The following is a 19,943-nucleotide window of genomic DNA, read 5'->3' as shown; positions in this document are numbered from 1 at the left end:
TCTGTTGAAATCACAAGGGTTTGTGTTGAAATCATAGATTTGTGTCAAAATCACAGATTTGTGTAGAAATTACAAGAGTTTAATAATATTTCACATATGCTGAGGACGTTGATTTGGTCAAATTTCGTAAAAAAATAAAACCAATCACAAACACTGGTTTAACAGCTTTTGTAAACGTCCAACATGGTGGACACTGGAGAGACACTGTCTTTCTGTGGCAGCTCTACTTTCATTTAAAGCTAAAGTCGTAAGAAGACGTTACGAGATCATCGTTCTTAGACGTCATCCTGATCAATGACCTGATTGGTTGTCTCTTGACGTCCATGTGTCATGTTTTTTGAAAGTGGGAGGAGACTATACGACATTAATCAGACATTTTGAAATCTGTATTAAAATTCCAGATTTATTTCAGGACATGAAATAAACCATGTTGTTGTTTGACGTCCACACTGAGGACTTTTAATGAAAAGAATGTCTTCAATCAGATCGTTAGCAAAGTCCTCTTCTAAAAAACATTAATTCATTCATATCATTTACAAAACCTGAGGGTTACGATTAATCAATCAACTAATCAAGAGCCAGCATTCCACTTCTAAACCCGTTTGAAAGTCCTCTGGTCCTGGGTTTAATGCTGACTCTCATCTTGGATCTAGTCCTGGGTTTAGCTGTGCTGCTGTCACTGGTTCTCCAGGTTGGCAAAGACTCCGGCCTCCCAACGAAGAGCTTGTTGGTTTTTATGTCGTAAAACTCGAGTCGACTCAACAACCTGAAAAAAGACAAAGAGAGAAGAGGAGCTTATACTGGGAGCTATACTCCAGAGAGGAGCGTCACCATCCCACTCAGGAGTCCGTGTTCCAGAGTGGAACTGCATCCCACCCAGGAGTCCGTGTTCCAGAGTGGAACTGCACCATTTTGGCACCAATTTTTAGTTTCTACTAAATTTACTATTTAGTTTGTTACAAAACCACTTAGTCCAAAGTCTTCCAGGATTTACCAAAGACAGAGACATGATCTTAACCCACAGAGACATGATATTATGAATAGCATTCATATATCATTAAAAACTTAGCTTTTGATCTCACACAGGACATCAGCAGTTAGCATGTGTGATATTGATGATTTGGTCACATCAGTACTTTGTACAACAGGCTCCTCCTCCTGCAGTGACTATGTTATGCTAGAGTTGTTCTACAGGAGTGCTAGTAAAAGACTGGCTAACCTGGTTTAGCTAACTCTTTAGATGTTAGTAAGGTTAGTTACCACAGTTAATCAACACTAGGGAGCACATGGAAACAGCTAGCTTAGTATTGTGAAAGTGAGTAGGAGGAAACAGCTAGCTTAGTATTGTGAAAGTGAGTAGGAGGAAACAGCTAGCAGCTAGCTTAGTATTGTGAAAGTGAGCAGGAGGAAACAGCTAGCTTAGTATTGTGAAAGTGAGTAGGAGGAAACAGCTAGCTTAGTATTGTGAAAGTGAGCAGGTGGAAACAGCTAGCCTAGCTTAGCTCAGTGTTCTGACCTTGTTGTTGACTTCATCGATGAGGTGAATTCCTGCATACTGAAACAGAAAAAGTTTGGGCTTTTATTTTGGCAGCCTGGATCATTTTGTTTTTACCACAGTTCTCTGTGGTCGTCCTCTTCTCCTTCATCACATGACCAAATCATCTCAACCTTCACTCTCTTACTTTATTTACAAAATATGAAAAGAAAACACTCACTCATTCATCTCAACCACCCTCCAGCTGTTTAGATAACCCTTCAAAATAAGAGTGTGTCCTAAACTCACTGACTCGCTGTCGTCCATCTTTAGTACATCTCTTCTGCGAGGAGGCGGGGCCAATAGGAGCGCTGTGGGGTAGAAGAAGGAAGAGGAGGAGGGAGAGGAAGACAAACGGGTGAGTTTGTCTGAAAAACACTAGTAGGAAAGATTACATCATGATGATGTCATCACTGACATCACAAAGTGACCTCTGACCTCCAGGGTCAGAAGTTTTGTCAGAGGATATACCAGTCGTCATTGTCAATCCACTGCTGCTCCCATCAGTCAATGAACCTCTCCCACACCAAAGTCCACAGAGGAAATCAGTGATTTTAACATCACACACACAGCAGTTGTTGATCCATTGCTGCCTCCATCACTGAGTTCAAATGTCTTATTTTGTCACTTCACTGTTTGAAATCCTTTGTTCAGATTGACCTCAGTGACACGAAGAGACCACACGAGGCAGCAGAGGACCAGCAGCTCCTGTGTCTCCGCAGCTACAATCACTGATTTTCTCTATGGACTATGGTGTGGGAGAATGAGTGGTTTACAAAAGTCTGTCTAACAGTGACATAAAGACGTGAACATGTGACGTAGATCTTCTAGACTAAAACTGACATAGATTTTATAAACTGAGCATTTTCTGGTGTTAATCAGTTCATGCTCCTTAAATACTCCTCCCTTTGTCTTGTGCCAGATTACCACGTCTGCTTCATCTTGTTCCCTGTGCCTGGCTCATTCTCGTCTGACCCTGTTTTGGGTTTATTAGCTGACCTTGAGTAAGATTTTGCTTTGTATTTTTGTTTAAACTGAGATCTCTGCCTCCGCTGTGTGCATTTGGGTCCACACTGTGTTTGAGTGCATTACAGCCATGACAGCAGGTACCTGTAAGTGGAGGTGGAGTTGACAGACTTCTTTTCTCCCTGTTCTGCTGGAGCTCCCTCAGCTCCCTCAGCTCCCTCAGCTCCTTCTCTCGTCTCAAGGCCTCCTCAATCTCCTTCTCTATGAAATCTGGAGCTCCTTGTCCCCTGGACTGCAGACCAGTGGACTCCAGGTTTTCCCTCCAACACTGAGGTGTGAAGGAAGAGGGGGAAGAAGAGAAGCGGGATGATGATGAAGTAATTCGATCCTGGCGTAAAACTCTGGAATCTGTTTCAGTGACAGAGGAGGAAGCTGAAGTTTGAGCGAAGCACCACTCGGGTTCTTCAGGGTGTCGATGAGGACAACAAGGAGCCAAGAAGCCATCAACGTGTCCATCCTCTGTCCTCCTGTCTTCTTCCTGTTGCTGCGTAACATCTGGTAAATTCAGTCGCAGACTTCCGCCTTGCTGCTCCGGTTCTGCTCCTCTCTGGTTCTCCTTCTCGATTTCTCTCTGAATAATGAAGCTTGTTCTGGACTTTTCTTGGGTCTTGATGGGTGTTAAGAATTGTAAACGTTTGGTTTCGATTTTCACCATCTCCACCCTTCCATCACTGTGCTTCAGGCCACGAGAGCGCCGAAGGTCCTCCTCGCGTTCCTGGACTAACCGGATCTCCTTTTCAATTGGGGTCTCAGTTGTGCACTGTTGGCTTCTGTTCACCGACAGATCCTCCAGGCTGGAGTCCAGGTCTTCAAACACACCACCCTGCCTGCTCAGACTCTCCTCCAGCCCTAACCTCCAGCTCACCACCCCCGTCCTATCTGTGCAGGTCTCATTCTCTTCTGAGGGACGGATCTGACCTTCATTCACCTCCACCCGCCTCACTGAGGACATGTCAGAACCCTGCTGCAAAGACAAGCTCAGGTCTGCTAACTGGTCCCGCTCCATCTTCAAGAACTGTTTTTGTGCAGCTCTGAAGTCGATCTGCTCCCTGTCGATGGTCCCAGATGCAGCAGGCTGAAAAGGTTCTGGTCTGGAGCTGACAGGACTGTAGCTCAGTTTGTTTTTAGATCCGCTCAGGTCCAGATTCTCCAGAATTTGAAGCTGCTCTTTGAATACTGGGTTTTTCTTGGGTGCTTGACTGCGAATGATCTCCTTTCGGAGCTGCTTCTCCTCCTCTTCCTTCACCACCTGGATGACATTCTGTGGATCTACGTGGTGCCATGAGTCTCCCTTACTTTCTGAGAACAGACTCTCTGGCTTCCTTTTGCTGGTGTAGGTCTGTAGTTTGAATCCTCTCTCCTCTTTCAGGGTGAACAGCTGAGACTGCCGCTGTGCTGAGTTCATCCAGACTTCGTTCATCTCTGCCTCGAGACTCATTGGATCCTCCACAAAGGAGTAGAAGCCACAGTGAGAGCCAGAGCTGCTACTGGGACTGCTGGGGCTGCTGGGGCTGCTGGGACCACTGGGTTGCCACTCGTCACTGACACTTGCTCTCTCTGGTGACACTAAGACCTGCTGGTCCTGAGATCCATCACTCTGCTGATAGGAGAAGAACTGTTTGTCCAGGTTAGGGTCACCTGCTGTCGTTGACCCGGCAATGGTCCGCAGGTCTGAGGGTTGGAGCAGAGGGGAAAGAGGCTTCAGAACCCATTGCCTTGGGGTGCTGTCCATGACTGCAGGGGGTGCTGTAGAAGGGCCTGAAACAACAACAGACATGATGTTTACGACTAAACTAGGTAGTTACCATGGAAACAGCAGATTATTCTAAACCAGGGAGAATGAAATTTAATAGAAGACGAGGAACAGCAAAGAGTATGAAGCTGTTTCCATGGAAAGAGCAAAGAGTATGAAGCTGTTTCCATGGAAACAAGACAACAGGTTGGCTTCCATGGAAACAGGTGTGTGAGGGCAGGTTAGTTTCCATGGAAACTGATTTAACTGGAGAACTGCAAAGCATTGTGGGAGTGAGAGTATTTCTGTTCAAATGTCAAATTCCTGATTGTTAGCATTTCCGAATCGTTTTTTACTTCAAGCTATGGCTGTGATACATCAATTCAATTGAATTCAGTTTTTATATTTGTATAGCACCGAATCATAACATACGCTATCTCAAGTCTATACATAGACAACATCATGGAGAGCAGAGAAACCCAACAATTCACACAATGAACAAACACTAGGGCCATTAATGCGCACATATTCACATGCTTATTAGCTACTGCCTTTTCTAAGATTATAGAAATGAAAGGAAGATTTGATAGATTTTGAGAAGGGGTTTAATAACTGCTACTTTAAAAGTTTGGGGTAGATATCCAGTAGATTAATTAGATAGATATCCGGATAGATTAATTTGAGTTAATATGGAGCTGTTAAAGGAAACATCTTTAAACAGTTTGGTGGGGATGGGATCTAACTAACAGGTTGATGGTTTGGATGATGATACTAATAATGTTAACTCAGGGAGAAACTGTCTAACTGTGCACCTGCTGCTTCTAAAGCTCTTGTGCTAAAAGATGAGTCAGTACCACTATGAGGAAGGAGATTTTTTCAAGTTCAATATTAAGTTCATGATGAATAACACAATATAATATAATATAATATAATATAATATAATATAGGACTTTGTGTTTACTTGAATCTGTTTGAGTCTGATAAGTGTGTGTGTGTGTGTACGTGTGCGTGTGTGTTATCAGCAGACCAACACACTCACACATTCACAGAGAGAGAGAGAGAGTGAGAGAGAGAGAGAGAGAGAGAGAGAGAAAAGTGGAAAAGTGCTTTGAAACAGTCAAAGGTCAAAGTTTAACATCAATTTCCTACAGTGCCGAAAGAGCTGAACAACATAAACTTTACCCGGTAATACAGAGTCATTGTTTTACTCTTATTATTATTCTCAGAAAACGTGACACACAACAGGTCCTTTAGTTTGAAACCTCACTAAGAAAATTGGTTCTATAGCGCCCCCTTCATGTTAGGAGTATGAGGGCCGCTTAGTTATTAATATATATAATTAGTAAATATTCAGATTTTTATACTTTTTGAAATACTTTTGAAATATTTTCTTCACGCAAAGATCAAAGGCAGGAACAAACATCATAGACACATTTGTCCACTGATGTCTTTCACTGTCTGTCAAAGAAACTGAGCACAGGGATATTTTCATCATAGGTACGTGCCATCTCAATGGTAACGTCTGATTGTTACTGTATTGTTTTTTACAGTGAGGTAGTTTTACTGTGAGATACTTTTACAGTGAGGAAGTTTTACAGAGAGGTAGTTTTACTGTGAGATACTTTTCCTGTGAAATACTTTTACAGTGAGGTACCTTTACTGTGAGGTACTTTTACTATGAGATACCTTTACAGTGAGGTACCTTTACTGTGAGATACTTTTACAGTGAGGAAGTTTTACAGTGAGGTACCTTTACAGTGAGGTACTTTTACAGTGAGGTACCTTTACTTTGAGATACTTTTACTGTGAGATACTTTTACAGTGAGGTACCTTTACTGTGAGGTATCATGTTTTGTATCATGTGACCAGGGTGTAGCAGCCTAGTCATGTGACCAGGTTGTTAATCATTAAACGCTTAACGTTTAAACGCTGATCACTGATCTGCTCATATCGTCAATACTCACACAGTGTAATGATGTGTGCCCGCCTGTAGGGGGTGAACATCAGCAAAATTATTTCATTTTTGGTTTGTTGAAGGTTAGCCTTGAATTTTGGAATAAAACATGTGAAATTGTTGATTTTAAGATCAGGCTTTTATTGTGAAAGTCAGTTTGTAAAAGCTGGTTTTCTTACCTGAGTTTCCTGTGAGCAGCAACAACAGCAACAACAGCCGTGTCTGAACAACAGCTCACTCTGACCCCAACTTCAACTGACAAAGTTCACTGTCTATCATATCATCTGAGGCCCCGCCCACACAAAAGCAAGCACGCACACACACATACACACACATCAGGTCATCTTCAGTCCATCACGTGACACTTTATATCATATGATGTTTTGTATGACACAGCATTCATCGAGTTTTCTGTTTCAATGATTTTTTTCACTTCATTGTTTTTCTCTTATTCTTTATTTCCAGGTAGACCTCAATTAAACCTCACTTTAACCTCAATTAAACATCAATTAAACATCAATTAAACCAAAGTTAAACCAAAGTAAAACCCAAGTTAAAATCATCCTGTTAAACCCAAGATAAACCAAAGTTAAACCAAATTTAAATGTATTAAAACCTGAATTAAATCTAAGTTAAGCACTGAACAATAAAACCTTACAAAAAAAATTATTTAAACCTTAAAAGTAACGATGGATGAACCAAAGTTAAAACCTCAGTTAAACTGTTTGAGTTGACAAAGTAAAATTTAACTGGTTAAAATGTGTTTTCATTTATTTGACGTGAACGTCCTGTTGTTCCTCTGCTAACCACCAGGAGACAGCCTTGGCTCAAGTCCACCATACACGCACACACACAGAAGAAGATGCTCTGCGCTGATTGGCTGCTGACAGGGGCGTGCAGCTGTGCCGTGTAACACAGAGGAAAGATGGCGGCGGTGACCAGAGGTTCGTTCACTGCGCTCAGACGTTTGGTGAGAGAACAACAACAACAATAATCCCGCTGAATGTCCAACACTGTACACTTTCACACGGTTTGATTCTAACGATCATCGCTCGTCACCTGGTTAGGCTAACAACTAACTGATGCTAGCATGCTAACTTTGATGCTAACAGGTTCAAAGAAACAAAAACTACATTTAGGAGGAAACACAGTGTTGTTTAACCTGGCGTGAGCTACAGCTAAGTTAAGTCACTGTAGTTAATGAGTTTTCTTCACTTGTGTTAAAGTAGTAGGTGAGAAAACTACAACTTAACTAACCATTATTTTCATCATCCATTCATATGTCGCTTATTTTCTTATGTTGCTTATGTTGATCGGTGTTTGTCAAACGTGGAAATGGCGACGTCCTCAAAGATTTTCTCTGTTTTTATGAAGCAAAGAAACCAGAAATCATACAAACTTCTTAATCGTTGGTATGATCGAAGGAATGAAGGATTAATCGTTTTTTAATTAACTGTAAAACAAACCTCACAAAACAATCAGAGATGTCAGACTTCATCCCATTCACGCAACAAGATCAGGACGTTGGATCAGGACACACACACACACACACACACACACACACACACACACACACACACACACACACACACAGAGACAGGGCCACCAAAAACACCCCCACTCGTTGTGTGTGACTCTGCGTTTGTGTCAAACTGTCGTTACTTCACGTTGGGTGAAGTAACGACAGTTTGACACAAACATAGAGTCACACACACTCACACAGTCACAGATTCACAAACACACAGTCACAGACACACACAGAGTGTTTGACTTTTGACATGGTAAATCTTTGACCTTTGACCTTGGGGAAATTTAATATGCCTAAAGTAAAATGTTACTGTCAGTTTTTTTCTTGTTACGTAAACAGACACTGGGAAAAATAAAAATGCAATAAACAATAAACTATTTTATGTTGACACTGGATGAATCAACAGAGCTAACATACTCACTGATGTTCATACTCTGTCAATGTGAACACTTACTCAAGCTAACAGTGACTCAGCATCACATGACTCAGCATCACATGACTCTCCCTGTCTGTCAGCTAACTCAGCAGTACCGCCGCCGATGTTTCCGGCCTCATGGCTTCAGGTCAGAGCGCCCCCTGCTGCTGCTCTCCAACAACAGATGCCTCCAGACGTTGCAATGCAGGACGCTACACACCACCATGGGTGAGTCAGCAGTTTTGTTCAGAGACAGACACCGACGGACAGGTGGACAGACACAGACAGACAGGCGGACAGTAGGGTTGGGCGATGTCCCCTAAATTGGCAGTCAATGATATTTACAGTAAAACATTGTGATGGACTATGATATTGTCGTCTCCAAATGGAGCCTGAATCATTTCTCAAGGCATTCTCCACATCCAAGTCATGATCTTTATGACTAGGATCGAGTACAGTTGTGATGAAGTGCAGGGGATCTGAGTGAATGTCACGGGGACTTCATAATCTGCCCTGTATGCAGTGTTACCAACCAAGCTGGCAGAGCCCTGAACTGTAGTAAGGAGACCTCTGAAGACCGCTAGCTCCTTTAGCTTGGATTAGCTTGTTGGGGCGACAACACATTAAACCATGGGACTTTGTCTGCGTTGAAGAACGGCTCTTTATTCACACACTGCAAGCTGATACACAGCCTCTCTTATTATTGTGCGGCTCTCACAATAGAAGGAATAACTCAAACTATGCAGGTATTCACCTGCGGCTCACTAATGTAAACATATTGTAAAAATGTGTAATGTAAAAGCTAATAAAGGCTTATGTTACATGTTACAGGCTACAGGCGTAGACTACGATTGTTGCAGCTTTGTGGAGTGGTGCGCAAAACCGGTGCACGTGGAGGGGCGTCAGGTCTGCCCCTCTCCATCAAGCAGGCAGCCAAATTTACTCTTCACCACACGTGAACACCGATGATTCACATCAATCAACATGTAATTTACAAACTGCAAGAAATGTGTTTTATGAGGGGGAAAAAAGGAAGCCCAAGGCCTAACCCGACCCGCCTTATTTGCAGAATTTTTCGGACTGTATCCGGCCTGAACCCACGGGCCTGGTCGGGTTTGTCGGGCCGGCCCGACCTGTTGGGAACTCTAATCCAGGCTGCGTTTGATACAGAGAAGAAAAAAGAGATGAGAGGCATGCACCCTCTGTCTATATGTTCATGAGATCCTCCTAAATATTTTCATGGATTCTTAATTGATTTATTCTTTGAAGCATGAATATTAATCTATAATATGACATACTTGACTTTAGTGAGGTAAGTACACACAGTCCCAGCCATAACAACATTACATTAAAAAAACAATGGGACAGAATCATTTCTTTCAGTGTTTTGTTTGGGTTAGTGTTAGGTAGAGATCACTGTTGTCTTGATGATCACTCAAAGCTACTTTACACTATTCACCCATTCACTCACACATTCATACAGAGCATTTATGTGCAGCACATTTTCTATCACGCGTCTTTCATACCCATTCACACACACACAGCCCTCAGGAGCAACATCGGGTTTAGTGTCTTGCCCAAGGACACATCGGCATGTAGACTAGGAGTTGGGAATCAAACCCACAACCTTCCCATTGAAAGACGACTTGCTCTACTGCTGGGCTACGATCACCCCAGTGTGACTGATAATGCATCTGTCATCCCTCAGTGAGTCGAGGACCAGTCGTCCAGTTCAAACTGTCGGACATCGGTGAAGGGATCATGGAGGTGACAGTGAAGGAGTGGTAGGTGTTGACCCCATGTGACCTCTGACACAGAAGCTTGTTAGTGTTGAAGAATCATCAAAGTTGTGTTGTTGTTGACGTCAGGTACGTGAAGGAGGGAGACCGAGTGTCCCAATTCGACAGCATCTGTGAGGTTCAGAGTGACAAAGCGTCTGTCACCATCACCAGCCGCTACGATGGCGTCATCAAAAAACTTTACTACGATGTGGACGCCACAGCGCTCGTAGGAAAACCGCTGGTGGACATTGAGACGGAGTCCAATTCTGGTGAGTTTACCCAGTCCTGGTTTTTATTCAAATCCAGATTATCTGATCTGACTCGGTCACTGTTGTGACTCAGAGGTCATCCAGGAGGAGGACGTGGTGGAGACGCCCGCCATGGCTCGAGAAGAACACACCCACCAAGAGATCAAAGGTCACAAGACCCAGGCCACGCCCGCAGTCAGACGCCTCGCCATGGAGAACAATGTAAGTGTGTCATTGTGTGGTGTTGGTAGTGTGTCCTCTTCTGGTTTGTCCTCTTGTCTTACATCCTGGATTATCCTCAGATAAAACTCAGTGAGGTCGTGGGCACCGGTAAAGACGGACGTATACTGAAGGAGGACATCCTCAACTTCCTGGCAAAACAGACAGGCGCCATCTTACCTCCAACTCCAGTCCACGAGATTCACACTCCAGGTCCGGCTCAGGTCTCTGCTGCTGCCAGGCTGGCCAGCACGTCAGTGGCCATCAAAGCCCCACCCACCACCACTGCCAGAGCCATCTTCACAGGGAAGGACATCACTGAGCCCCTGACAGGTCAGAGGTTACATCATCTGTGCTGGTTTCACTGCACTAACAAGTGCAGGCTCCTGAAACGTTGCTGCTTTACGGCACATGTGACAACATGAGTCATGAATGAGCAGCATCGTTGATCTGTTTGACTGTCTGACTGTGTTTACACACTGAAAAGCCTTGTTAGGCATGCCCACTTTCCACAACAGTTAAAGCAGTGGAAGAGCAGCAGCGTAAACACGATCATCGTGATGTCGTCATGAGATGGTGACCTCACGACGTCACGATGAAACCAGATCAATGTTTCCACAGGTTTCCATAAGGCTATGGTGAAGACCATGACGGCAGCACTGAAAATTCCTCACTTTGGTTATTGTGATGAAGTCGACCTGAGTCGTCTGGTGACGCTGAGAGAAGAACTCAAACCTGCAGCTGGACATCGAGGGGTTAAACTGAGCTACATGCCCTTTTTTATTAAGGTACACCTGAACACAAACACCATAACACACACCTGCACATACACCTGAACACACACACCTGAACATACACACCTGTACACACACCTGTACACACACCTGAACACACACCTGAACACACACCTGAACACACACCTGTACACATACCTGTACACACACCTGAAGTCATCAGAACTGTGAAGTTCATTGGTTCATGTTGAGTGTTGACGCTGCGTTTTCTTTGGCTCAGGCTGTGTCCCTCGGTCTGCTCCACTACCCAATCCTGAACGCTTCGATGGACGAAGGCTGTCAGAACATCACCTACAAGGTAACATCCTCGTCCAGGGTCCTCTGATCCAGGTCCTTTAATCAAGGTCAGGCCCTGTGGTCAACGTTCTCTAGTCCAGGTCCTCCCGAGGGTGTGTCTTTGTAGTGTGTCTCTTTCCTCTGCCAAGATCCATCGACCAATCAGCTGCGAATTCAGACCTCTGTTGTGTGATGGTGTTTCCTGTTGCCACAGCTCTGACAGTGTTTCTTGTTCCTCAGGCGTCTCACAACATTGGCGTGGCGATGGACACGAGTCAGGGTCTGCTGGTTCCTAACTTGAAGAACGTGCAGCTGCTCAGCGTTTTTGACATTGCTCTCGAGTTGAACCGCCTGCAGGTGCTGGGGTCAAAAGGTCAACTGGGAACCAGTGATCTGACTGGAGGAACATTCACACTGTCCAACATTGGCTCAGTGAGTCCACTGCAGACACACCTGTTCATGTAACCCCTCCCAGAGCACAATAACCCTGTTCTTTTTGTGCTTCCCTCAGATCGGTGGCACGTACGCTAAACCAGTGATTCTTCCTCCAGAGGTGGCTATTGGAGCTCTGGGCAAAATCCAGGTGAGTCCAAACAAGTCCAAAAGTGAGGACATAGATGCTGTCCCTCTGTGGATTTATGTCTACTCTGTGTTTATGTTCAGGTTCTTCCTCGGTTTGGCTCCAATGGTCAGGTGGTCCCTGCCCACATCATGAAGGTCAGCTGGTCGGCAGATCATCGCATCATCGATGGCGCCACCATGTGTCGCTTCTCCAACCTGTGGAGCGAGTACCTGCAGAACCCGGCCCGCATGGTTCTGGACCTGAAATAAACATTCTACATTAGCCTTGATAAGGACCCAACAGACACACTGTGACAGCCCCCCACACACACACAAACGCACACCAACACACACACCATTCACTATCGCGTTAGGGGAGGCGCTAAAGTCTGTTTGTTAATCAGGTTGCTGTCGAGGTTTGACACTGGTCTCTGAAGGACACACAGACATTAAGGACAAACTGTCTTCTAACTTTTCTTTACAAAAAAAGATAGCCTAACTCTGCTAGCATTGTAAGCGTTTTCACATCGTCTCAAATGTCATCAGATGATCATGTTTGATGTTTTTAACTCACCTTCATGGTGGACAAACGTTTCTGCTGCTACAAACAGTGTCTCCAATGCAAGCTAATGTGGCGCTACTATTAGCATCACCTTTCAAGAAGATAAATAATGGACGTCAGTCGAGCAGCAGCCACACAAGTGATTTCAAATCAGCGATCATGTCAGCAAATCCATCAGTATCAACACTAATCAACACTAATACTGAAATCTTGACAGTACTCATTCACACTGACAGCAGCCTCTGATCTGATGGAAAGTGATGAAAACATGTAAAACTGAAAGATACTGATACAATCCTCAACATGGGGGAGGGGGTCTGTGTCTTCTTAATTGTTCTCCTGGCGTTCCTCCTTTCCTCCTCACTGTTGAGGTGTTTCTCCTGGACTTCCTCCTCTGTTGGATGCTCCTGGACTTCCTCCTCACTGTTGGGATGTTTCTTCTGGACTTCCTCCTCTCTGTTGGATGCTCCTTGACTTCCTCCTCACTGTTGGGATGTTTCTCCTGACTCCTCCTCTGCTGGGATGTTTCTCCTGGACTTCCTCCTCACTGTTGGGATGTTTCTCCTGACTTCCTCCTCAATGATGGGATGTTTCTCCTGGAGTTCCTCTTCACTGTTGGGATGTTTCCCCAGGACTTCCTCCTCACTGTTGATGTTTCTCCTGGACTTCCTCCTCAATGATGGGATGTTTCTCCTGGAGTTCCTCTTCACTGTTGGGATGTTTCTCCTGGACTTCCTCCACTCTGCTGGATGCTCCTGGACTTCCTCCTCCTGTTGGATGCACCTGACTCCTCCTCACTGTTGGGATGTTTCTCCTGGACTTCCTCCTCACTGTTGGGATGTTTCTCCTGACTTCTCTTCACTGTTGGGATGTTTCTCCTGACTTCCTCTTCACTGTTGGGATGTTTCCCCAGGACTTCCTCCTCACTGTTGGAATGTTTCCCCAGGACTCCTCCTCACTTCCCAGGACTCCTCCTCACTGTTGGAATGTTTCTCTAGGACTTCCTCCTCACTGTTGGGATGTTTCTCCAGGACTTCCTCTTCACTGTTGGGATGTTTCTCCAGGACTTCCTCTTCACTGTTGGGTTTTCTTCTCCCCTGTACTGGCTCCTCACTGACGAGTGTCTGTTACATGACTGTAAGAATTTAATGTTTGGGTTTTCTGTGTTTGGGATGAAATGAATGAACCTGGTGAATTAATGTAAAAATCATCAATAAAAATCTAAAGTATCAAATTTGTTTTAATGTCCTCAAATGAGTCTGAGATAAAACATGGAGATTTTGTCCTGGAATCTGGACTCTGGACCTGATCCAACACTTCCATCATGTGTCCTCCAGATGACGCCATGGCTGACACTGTCCACTCTGTCACACACACACCTGTCATGTGACCTGGAGGCTAAAATTATCAGCAGCAGGTTTGAGGTCAGATTTCAGCGGAGGAGACGCATAATGGAGGACAACTGTTAGTACTGTTAGTAGCGTTGTTAGTACTATCAGACTACTGCTGCCTATAAGGTAAGAATTGGTACGTTACAATAGTCTACATGTACTGCAGTGCTAAGTACCAGTTTTGTTTTCACTTTTTTCTCTTGTTTCAGTTCACTCTTCATTCACACTTGTCTTCATCACTTAAATCCACACTTTTAGGACTTTACTGCTGAAAACAATTTTTATTTGATCTAATTAGATGGTTAATGTTTTATTTAGGAAATTAGAATTGACAGTGAAATGTAATACTGTGATACTTTCTGTGATCATTGACTTCAGGATGGTCAGAGGGAAGACGAGGCTGCAGCTCAGAGGTCAGCGATCGTCTCACCTGTCCCCTGTGACATCATCATGGTTGTCATGGTAGGCGTGGTCAGCTCTGTTAAAGCTCTGTGGGAGAGCAGGATCACAAGAAGCAGGGAGGAGCAGGAGGAAGTGGAGGAGCTGAGGAGAAGGAGGAAGGACAGGTCAGACCCTGCCCCCTCATCCCTGAAATTATTTCTGAATCAGTTTTTACTTGTGTCTGTGTCTCAGACTGGTTCTCAGCAGCAGGTGGCGCTCAAAGCGCAGTCAGCTATGAATTGGTGCCACATTACCTCTTACACCGTGAAGCAACCTGAGGACTGTTGTTCACTGAGACCTGCAGTTCCTCAGTTGATCACCAATGGCAGAAATGACGTTTGACTAAAACCAGTCATTGTTTTTCAGTGAGTTTATTTTATTTTTGGGGCTTCTTCATTGCACACAATGCCTTAAAGCCTGAAACAGACCGTCACGTCAATATGAATAAAAGCACAAATGAGTTGGAGCAGAACGTGAATGTGTGATCAGTCTTTATACTAAGCTAAGCTAAGCTAAGCTAGCCACATCCATAGCCTCGGCAACATCATAAAATAACAACAATTATTTGTGTCCTGGTCCGGTCTTGTGGTCTCTGGTCCAGACTGGATGTCGGGGTGTGGGAGGAGCGGGCGACACTGGCTCAACTTAAACAGAAGCTGACGACTGAAGATGGACGACTGGTCCTCCGCATTGAACAGGAGGAGTGGAAGGTAACTACACATTGACCTGCTGTGTGTCCCAGATCAAGGTATCTGATGTGGTTTTTATTGTTGTGGTTTTTACAGTCTTTGCCAGATTGCCTTGTCCAGTTGACTCAGGTCCAGGAGTGGCAGATCCACCGGACTGGCCTGCAGAAGATCCCTCACTTCATCTCCAGCTTCCAGAACCTTCTGGTACTTGATCTGTCTCGCAACGGGGTCACTGAGATACCCAAACAGATTGGTCAGTTTACAGGTTTACTTAATGCTGTAATGAAGACAGCACTAACAAGACCATGGCCAAACTTGTACCAGGATCAAGTCAAGGCCACTATAGAACTATGCCCTGCCTTGGTCTTGCTCTTAGTCCTTAAAAGTCTTGGTCTAGGGTAAATTGTGTTCTTGGTCTTGTTAGTGTGGTTGTGATTACTCTGCAGTGACAGGACAGTTCAGCCTCAGTTCTCTGGATGTTGAGTTTTCTGGTTCTTCTGGTCTCAGGGAAGCTGACCCGGCTCAGAGAGCTGCTGCTGAGCTACAACAGAGTCCACTTTGTTCCCGAAGAGTTAAGTTGGTGTGAGAATCTTCAGACACTGGAGCTGGCCATGAACCGGGACCTGGAGCAGCTGCCAGACCAGGTACAAACCAAAACCTGAACCCGGACTGACCACGGTTCTACTCCAGCTGATCAAAGGTCTGTTCTGGTTTATGTAGTTCAGAAACCTGAAGAAGCTGCAGCACCTTGATCTGTCCATGAATCACTTCTCCTCCGTGCCGGACTGTGTGGTTGGGCTACCGGCACTCGAGTGGCTCGACATGGGCGGCAACTGTCTGCAGTGCTTACCTGAGGACATACACAGGTGTGTGACATCATCTGACCACACCCCCTGAAACAGCATTTAGTGAACAGCAAGGTGTGTGTGTGTGTGTGTGTGTGTGCGCACGCACGCAGGATGGAGAAGCTTCACTCTCTGTGGCTGCAGAGGAACGAGCTGGAGAACCTTCCAGAGAACATCAGCAGGATGGCCAGTCTGGACACCTTGGTCGTCAGCGGTAACCGACTGAGAGACATCCCCCCTCTGATGGAGGACATGTCCAACCTCAGGTCAGTGTGTCCACAACACGTCACCTGTCTCCACGTGTCCTCGACGGTATCTGATCTTCGTCTCTGAGCAGGTTTGTGAATTTCCGGGACAATCCTCTGACTCTGGACGTGACGCCGTTGAAGACCAATGACAATGAGGACGAAGAAGGCGAGATGTTTGGACGAGAATTCATGAAGATGTACATCCAAGAATCGAGGAAGAGAGCACACTAACTTATCAACCAATAACCAGTTGCTGCTGTGACATCACCCCACATTGACAAAGAAAACTGAAAATGTTTTAATAGAAAAATTTTACATTTAACTTAATTCTTTAAAACATTGTTTTCATTCCACGTGAAACTGACAAAATAAAATTCAGAATATGAAAAATATTTGACCAGAGAAAGAGTGATACGGGGGGTGTATGATGATATAGGGAGGAGTTACATGATTGGGGCAGGGTTTGAGTGATGGGGGCGGGGCGTGGCTGTCAGTAACACGTTCTCCAGCGTGATGTGGGCGTCGACGTATTGCCTCAGATTGCCATTGAATCCTTTTTCTCGCAGGTAGTGAAGTCTCCCGCTGTCGATGAGACGTTTACACTGTCGTCCCACTTGTTCTCGCTCACACGTGGACAGAAACCTGCAGACAGACAAGACTATGTTCAGTATCAGCTCCGCCCACTCACAGGTCAGAGGTCGTCATTGTTGAACTTTAACCTGTGGATGTTGATGATCAGTATTTGACAGAATCTTTAAGCTGAGGGTCATAGGTCATGCTTACCCACGCACAGTGTCCATCTCCTCGGCTGCTTTGTGTTCCTCATCCTGATTGGTCGACCTGAGTCCACATGTGGCCCAGCTGGACATCCGACAGAAGGCTGAGAACTCTTCTGCTCCAAGTCCTCGCTCCTGGAAGAACCTCTGACCCACATAGTGACGCCACTCACAGCGGTGATGACAGCACAGCGCCACCACCAGGCCCAGAACAGAACCACTGACAGGACCTGGGTCTGGAGCTAGTCCTGGATCAGGAGAATATACATGTGGACCAGGAGCAGCAGCCGAGTCTGAGGTTTTTATCCGTTTTGGTGGTGGTTCAGTTTCTTCTCTGGGTCCTGGTGTTTCCAACAAACATCTCAGAGCCAAATCTGACCACAGAAACCGGGTTTGTTAACAACGATGCAAATAAACTCGGGGCTTCAATTCAGGTCTTGAAGAAAGATCTGGTCTTAGATCCTTAGTGAATTGGACTGTTCTCACCTGTTGCTGCTCCACACAGGTGTTTCCCAACTCCGACCAATGGAAGTTTCTTGTTTGTGAGCAGAGGAACTTTACCTGGAAATGATTCAGTGTCAGACCAGTGGCTTTGATAAAACCAGGAACCATCAGTCAGATGTTTGACTCTTACTTAGATCCAGATGTTGAATGTCCACCTGCAGCCTCTCAAACTGAACTCCAGCATCCTGATGTTTTCCGTCCACCTGGAGCAAAGCAGAGATCAGAGAACAAGCAATATAAATCTGTTTCACAGATCATTTAAAAACTGCAGGGAAACATTTAAACAACAGTTTGAGTTCAGCTGTGTTTTAAAAGGTTTATGTTTAGTTAAGATGCCCAACCTCAAGGCAATGCTTAGTTTTTTTATTTATTATTTATTTTGCTTTGCCAAAATATGTTCTGAAATGTGCAATAAAGATTAAAATGTTTACTTTAATAAAAAAAAAAAAGTATCTTAATCCGATTACTCGATTAATTAATGGAATAATTGGTGGAAAAAAATCGGTTAGTATGCAGCTTTAATTCTAGACTCAGGGTGTCTGGACTAAAGTCTGGATGGTCTGGAGTCTAAGGTTTCTGTGCCTTGAAGCGGGTGCTGCAACGCTCCACCAGCAGCAGCTGCAGGTCTTCACAAGTCTTCAGGGCTTCATGGATCCAGTGAGACATTTTCCCTCGACCTGCCCCAAATTCCACAAAGCAGCGTCCTCCTCCCAGCAGACCCAGTTCCTCCAGGTGACCTAAGATGGAGGACTGGACACACCCAACAGGTCTTCTAAATGGCATGTCATGTGTTCATAACCTAGTCTCTGAAGACTTGTGATCTCAGGTGTGTTGAGTTGTCCTTAAGTGTCTGTACCTGCTGCATCAAGTGTTTGTGGGCGGAGTCTCCATTCTTTGGGTTCCCGAGTTCTTCCTGGAGAACAGAGTGAAACAGAACGCTTTCCTCCACGTCACACTGCAAACCTGAAACCACAGCAACAGTGTCTTCTGACTCACCGGTCAGCAACACCGGTTCTCCTGGAGGAGTGGAGGAGGAGTAGGAGTGCTTACCTGCAATGGCTTTCTTCAGTTTGTCCAACAGAGACTGGAGTTCTGTCCTGCTGCGCTCACACAGGCTCACCTGCACAGTTAGCATAATTAGCACAGTTGGCTACATTAACACAGGTAGCATCATTAACACATTTAGCACAGTTAGCATCACCTGCTCCTGAGGTTGGGCTCCATCAGCTGATCCAGCATTGATGTCCTTAACATAATAAACCTGGAGGACATGTTCAGAGACATAAAGATGCAACCCGATGTGACCATTGACCTTTAGTATTGCTGAGGGGACGTTAATACATTTGACTCACAGGTTTGTCTTTGTCTCTGGAGTTACACTTCTTCAGGTGTTTGTCCAGTTTGTTTTCACTCACTGTGCTGAAGGTGGAGACATTTACACTCTGTAACAATCTTACAATCTGTGATTGATTAGTGATTTCTCTGTGATTAATGAGTGACTGACTGTTTAGGGTCGAGTGGACAGATGATCCTCCTGCCGTTGTCCTCCCCCTGAAAACAGGACACAAGTGGTGACCACTCACATACACACGATAGAGCTCTCGGCTGTCTGTCTGACTGGATTTCTCTGGTCTCTGACTGGTTGTCTCTGTCTGTCTCAGAGCTGCAACTAACGATTATTTTCATAATCGATTAATCTGTAGATTATTTTCTCGATTAATCAATGAATCGTTTGGTCCATAAAATATCAGAAAATGTTGATCGGTGTTCGTCAAACCTGGAAATGACGATGTTCTCAAATGTCTTGTTTTGTCCACAAACCAAAATGATTCACTCTGATTTCTTTGTTATCCGAAGCAAATAAATGAAGAAAATACTCAAATTTAAGAAGCTTAAACAATCGGAAATGTTTTAATCATGACAAAAGCTTCAAATTAATCGATTTTGTTTCAGCTCTATTTGTCTCCGACTGATTTTCTCTGAGCGTTTTCTTACACCAAGCTACGAGGCTAAATTAAAAGTGACGTCATGAGTGACTGTGAAACGTGTCCGTGAACTCACCATGTTCGCGTGTTCGCCACAGAACTTTTTTCCTTTGCCCACGATCATTTTACAAAAACGCTTCTTTTTCTCCACGAAGAAAGCACATCTTCCTGCGCAGGGGGCCGCCATGTTGACGAACTGTGTTGCGTTCAGGAGCGAGTTGAATCATAGGAACATGAGATCAATTTGACGTGACATTATCGTGAACTAAATAAAGTGTGACTTGAATGTAAGTGAATAATCGCCAAAGCATCAGGTCAACTGAAGTATACATTATATGAAAAAAAAAAAAATTTCTCTTAAAACAGCTTAATTTTAATTTAGTTTGTGAAATAAGCTTTTTTTTCCCTCCGCAGCCTAAACGCACCGCTCGTGC

General features: G+C 44.7%; 4 protein-coding genes across 5 annotated transcripts; 2 read left to right on the top strand and 2 right to left on the bottom strand.

Moving 5' to 3' along the window:
* Positions 1 to 389: 389 nt before the first annotated feature.
* On the bottom strand, positions 390 to 6,507 carry LOC122780995 (mitotic spindle positioning). The gene is made up of 5 exons (XM_044044471.1): positions 6,426 to 6,507; positions 2,645 to 4,318; positions 1,784 to 1,845; positions 1,517 to 1,555; positions 390 to 766 (listed from the first exon to the last, which is right to left on the bottom strand). Exons 2-5 carry the CDS (start codon positions 4,290 to 4,292, stop codon positions 677 to 679), a joined length of 1,839 nt encoding a protein of 612 aa, XP_043900406.1. The 5' UTR covers positions 4,293 to 4,318; positions 6,426 to 6,507; the 3' UTR covers positions 390 to 676.
* Positions 6,508 to 7,143: 636 nt separating this feature from the next.
* Positions 7,144 to 13,141, top strand: dbt (dihydrolipoamide branched chain transacylase E2). Its single transcript, XM_044043948.1, has 11 exons — positions 7,144 to 7,216; positions 8,291 to 8,417; positions 9,898 to 9,973; positions 10,058 to 10,239; positions 10,313 to 10,440; positions 10,521 to 10,770; positions 11,059 to 11,225; positions 11,452 to 11,529; positions 11,748 to 11,939; positions 12,019 to 12,090; positions 12,171 to 13,141. Exons 1-11 carry the CDS (start codon positions 7,172 to 7,174, stop codon positions 12,336 to 12,338), a joined length of 1,485 nt encoding a protein of 494 aa, XP_043899883.1. The 5' UTR covers positions 7,144 to 7,171; the 3' UTR covers positions 12,339 to 13,141.
* Positions 13,142 to 14,028: 887 nt separating this feature from the next.
* On the top strand, positions 14,029 to 16,548 carry lrrc39 (leucine rich repeat containing 39). Its single transcript, XM_044043957.1, has 8 exons — positions 14,029 to 14,147; positions 14,400 to 14,587; positions 15,064 to 15,172; positions 15,248 to 15,404; positions 15,659 to 15,795; positions 15,872 to 16,017; positions 16,110 to 16,262; positions 16,334 to 16,548. Exons 2-8 carry the CDS (start codon positions 14,472 to 14,474, stop codon positions 16,473 to 16,475), a joined length of 960 nt encoding a protein of 319 aa, XP_043899892.1. The 5' UTR covers positions 14,029 to 14,147; positions 14,400 to 14,471; the 3' UTR covers positions 16,476 to 16,548.
* trmt13 (tRNA methyltransferase 13 homolog) lies at positions 16,536 to 19,830 on the bottom strand. Of its 2 annotated transcripts, none has more exons than XM_044043950.1 (11): positions 19,586 to 19,830; positions 19,029 to 19,075; positions 18,877 to 18,943; positions 18,726 to 18,785; positions 18,575 to 18,644; positions 18,381 to 18,541; positions 18,107 to 18,274; positions 17,655 to 17,727; positions 17,507 to 17,581; positions 17,028 to 17,394; positions 16,536 to 16,886 (listed from the first exon to the last, which is right to left on the bottom strand). In XM_044043950.1, exons 1-11 carry the CDS (start codon positions 19,694 to 19,696, stop codon positions 16,688 to 16,690), a joined length of 1,398 nt encoding a protein of 465 aa, XP_043899885.1. In that variant the 5' UTR covers positions 19,697 to 19,830; the 3' UTR covers positions 16,536 to 16,687. The 2 variants fall into 2 exon arrangements, with proteins under 2 accessions (XP_043899885.1, XP_043899886.1); XM_044043951.1 differs by having other exon boundaries at positions 18,381 to 18,487; positions 19,586 to 19,829.
* Between the last annotated feature and the right edge of the window lie 113 nt (positions 19,831 to 19,943).

The sequence above is a fragment of the Solea senegalensis genome, linkage group LG14 (assembly GCF_019176455.1).
Source record: "Solea senegalensis isolate Sse05_10M linkage group LG14, IFAPA_SoseM_1, whole genome shotgun sequence".
NCBI lineage: Eukaryota > Metazoa > Chordata > Actinopteri > Pleuronectiformes > Soleidae > Solea > Solea senegalensis.
Note: the sequence above shows the minus strand (reverse complement) of the source record. Positions and strands in the feature narration are given on the sequence as shown.

Coding starts and splice junctions, on each gene's coding strand:
- lrrc39 (XM_044043957.1), top strand. CDS start 14,472: ATGGTTGTCATGGTAGGCGTGGTCAGCTCTGTTAAAGCTCTGTGGGAG. Junction 15,173..15,247: donor TTGAACAGGAGGAGTGGAAG/GTAACTACACAT, acceptor TGGTTTTTACAG/TCTTTGCCAGATTGCCTTGT. Junction 15,405..15,658: donor TGAGATACCCAAACAGATTG/GTCAGTTTACAG, acceptor TTCTGGTCTCAG/GGAAGCTGACCCGGCTCAGA.
- dbt (XM_044043948.1), top strand. CDS start 7,172: ATGGCGGCGGTGACCAGAGGTTCGTTCACTGCGCTCAGACGTTTG. Junction 10,771..11,058: donor CATCACTGAGCCCCTGACAG/GTCAGAGGTTAC, acceptor ATGTTTCCACAG/GTTTCCATAAGGCTATGGTG. Junction 11,530..11,747: donor GTCAGAACATCACCTACAAG/GTAACATCCTCG, acceptor CTTGTTCCTCAG/GCGTCTCACAACATTGGCGT.
- trmt13 (XM_044043950.1), bottom strand. CDS start 19,696: ATGGCGGCCCCCTGCGCAGGAAGATGTGCTTTCTTCGTGGAGAAAAAG. Junction 17,582..17,654: donor CATTCAACATCTGGATCTAA/GTAAGAGTCAAA, acceptor AATCATTTCCAG/GTAAAGTTCCTCTGCTCACA. Junction 17,395..17,506: donor CCTGTGTGGAGCAGCAACAG/GTGAGAACAGTC, acceptor TTCTGTGGTCAG/ATTTGGCTCTGAGATGTTTG.
- LOC122780995 (XM_044044471.1), bottom strand. CDS start 4,292: ATGGACAGCACCCCAAGGCAATGGGTTCTGAAGCCTCTTTCCCCTCTG. Junction 1,846..2,644: donor AACTCCACCTCCACTTACAG/GTACCTGCTGTC, acceptor TCTACCCCACAG/CGCTCCTATTGGCCCCGCCT. Junction 1,556..1,783: donor AGATGGACGACAGCGAGTCA/GTGAGTTTAGGA, acceptor TTTCTGTTTCAG/TATGCAGGAATTCACCTCAT.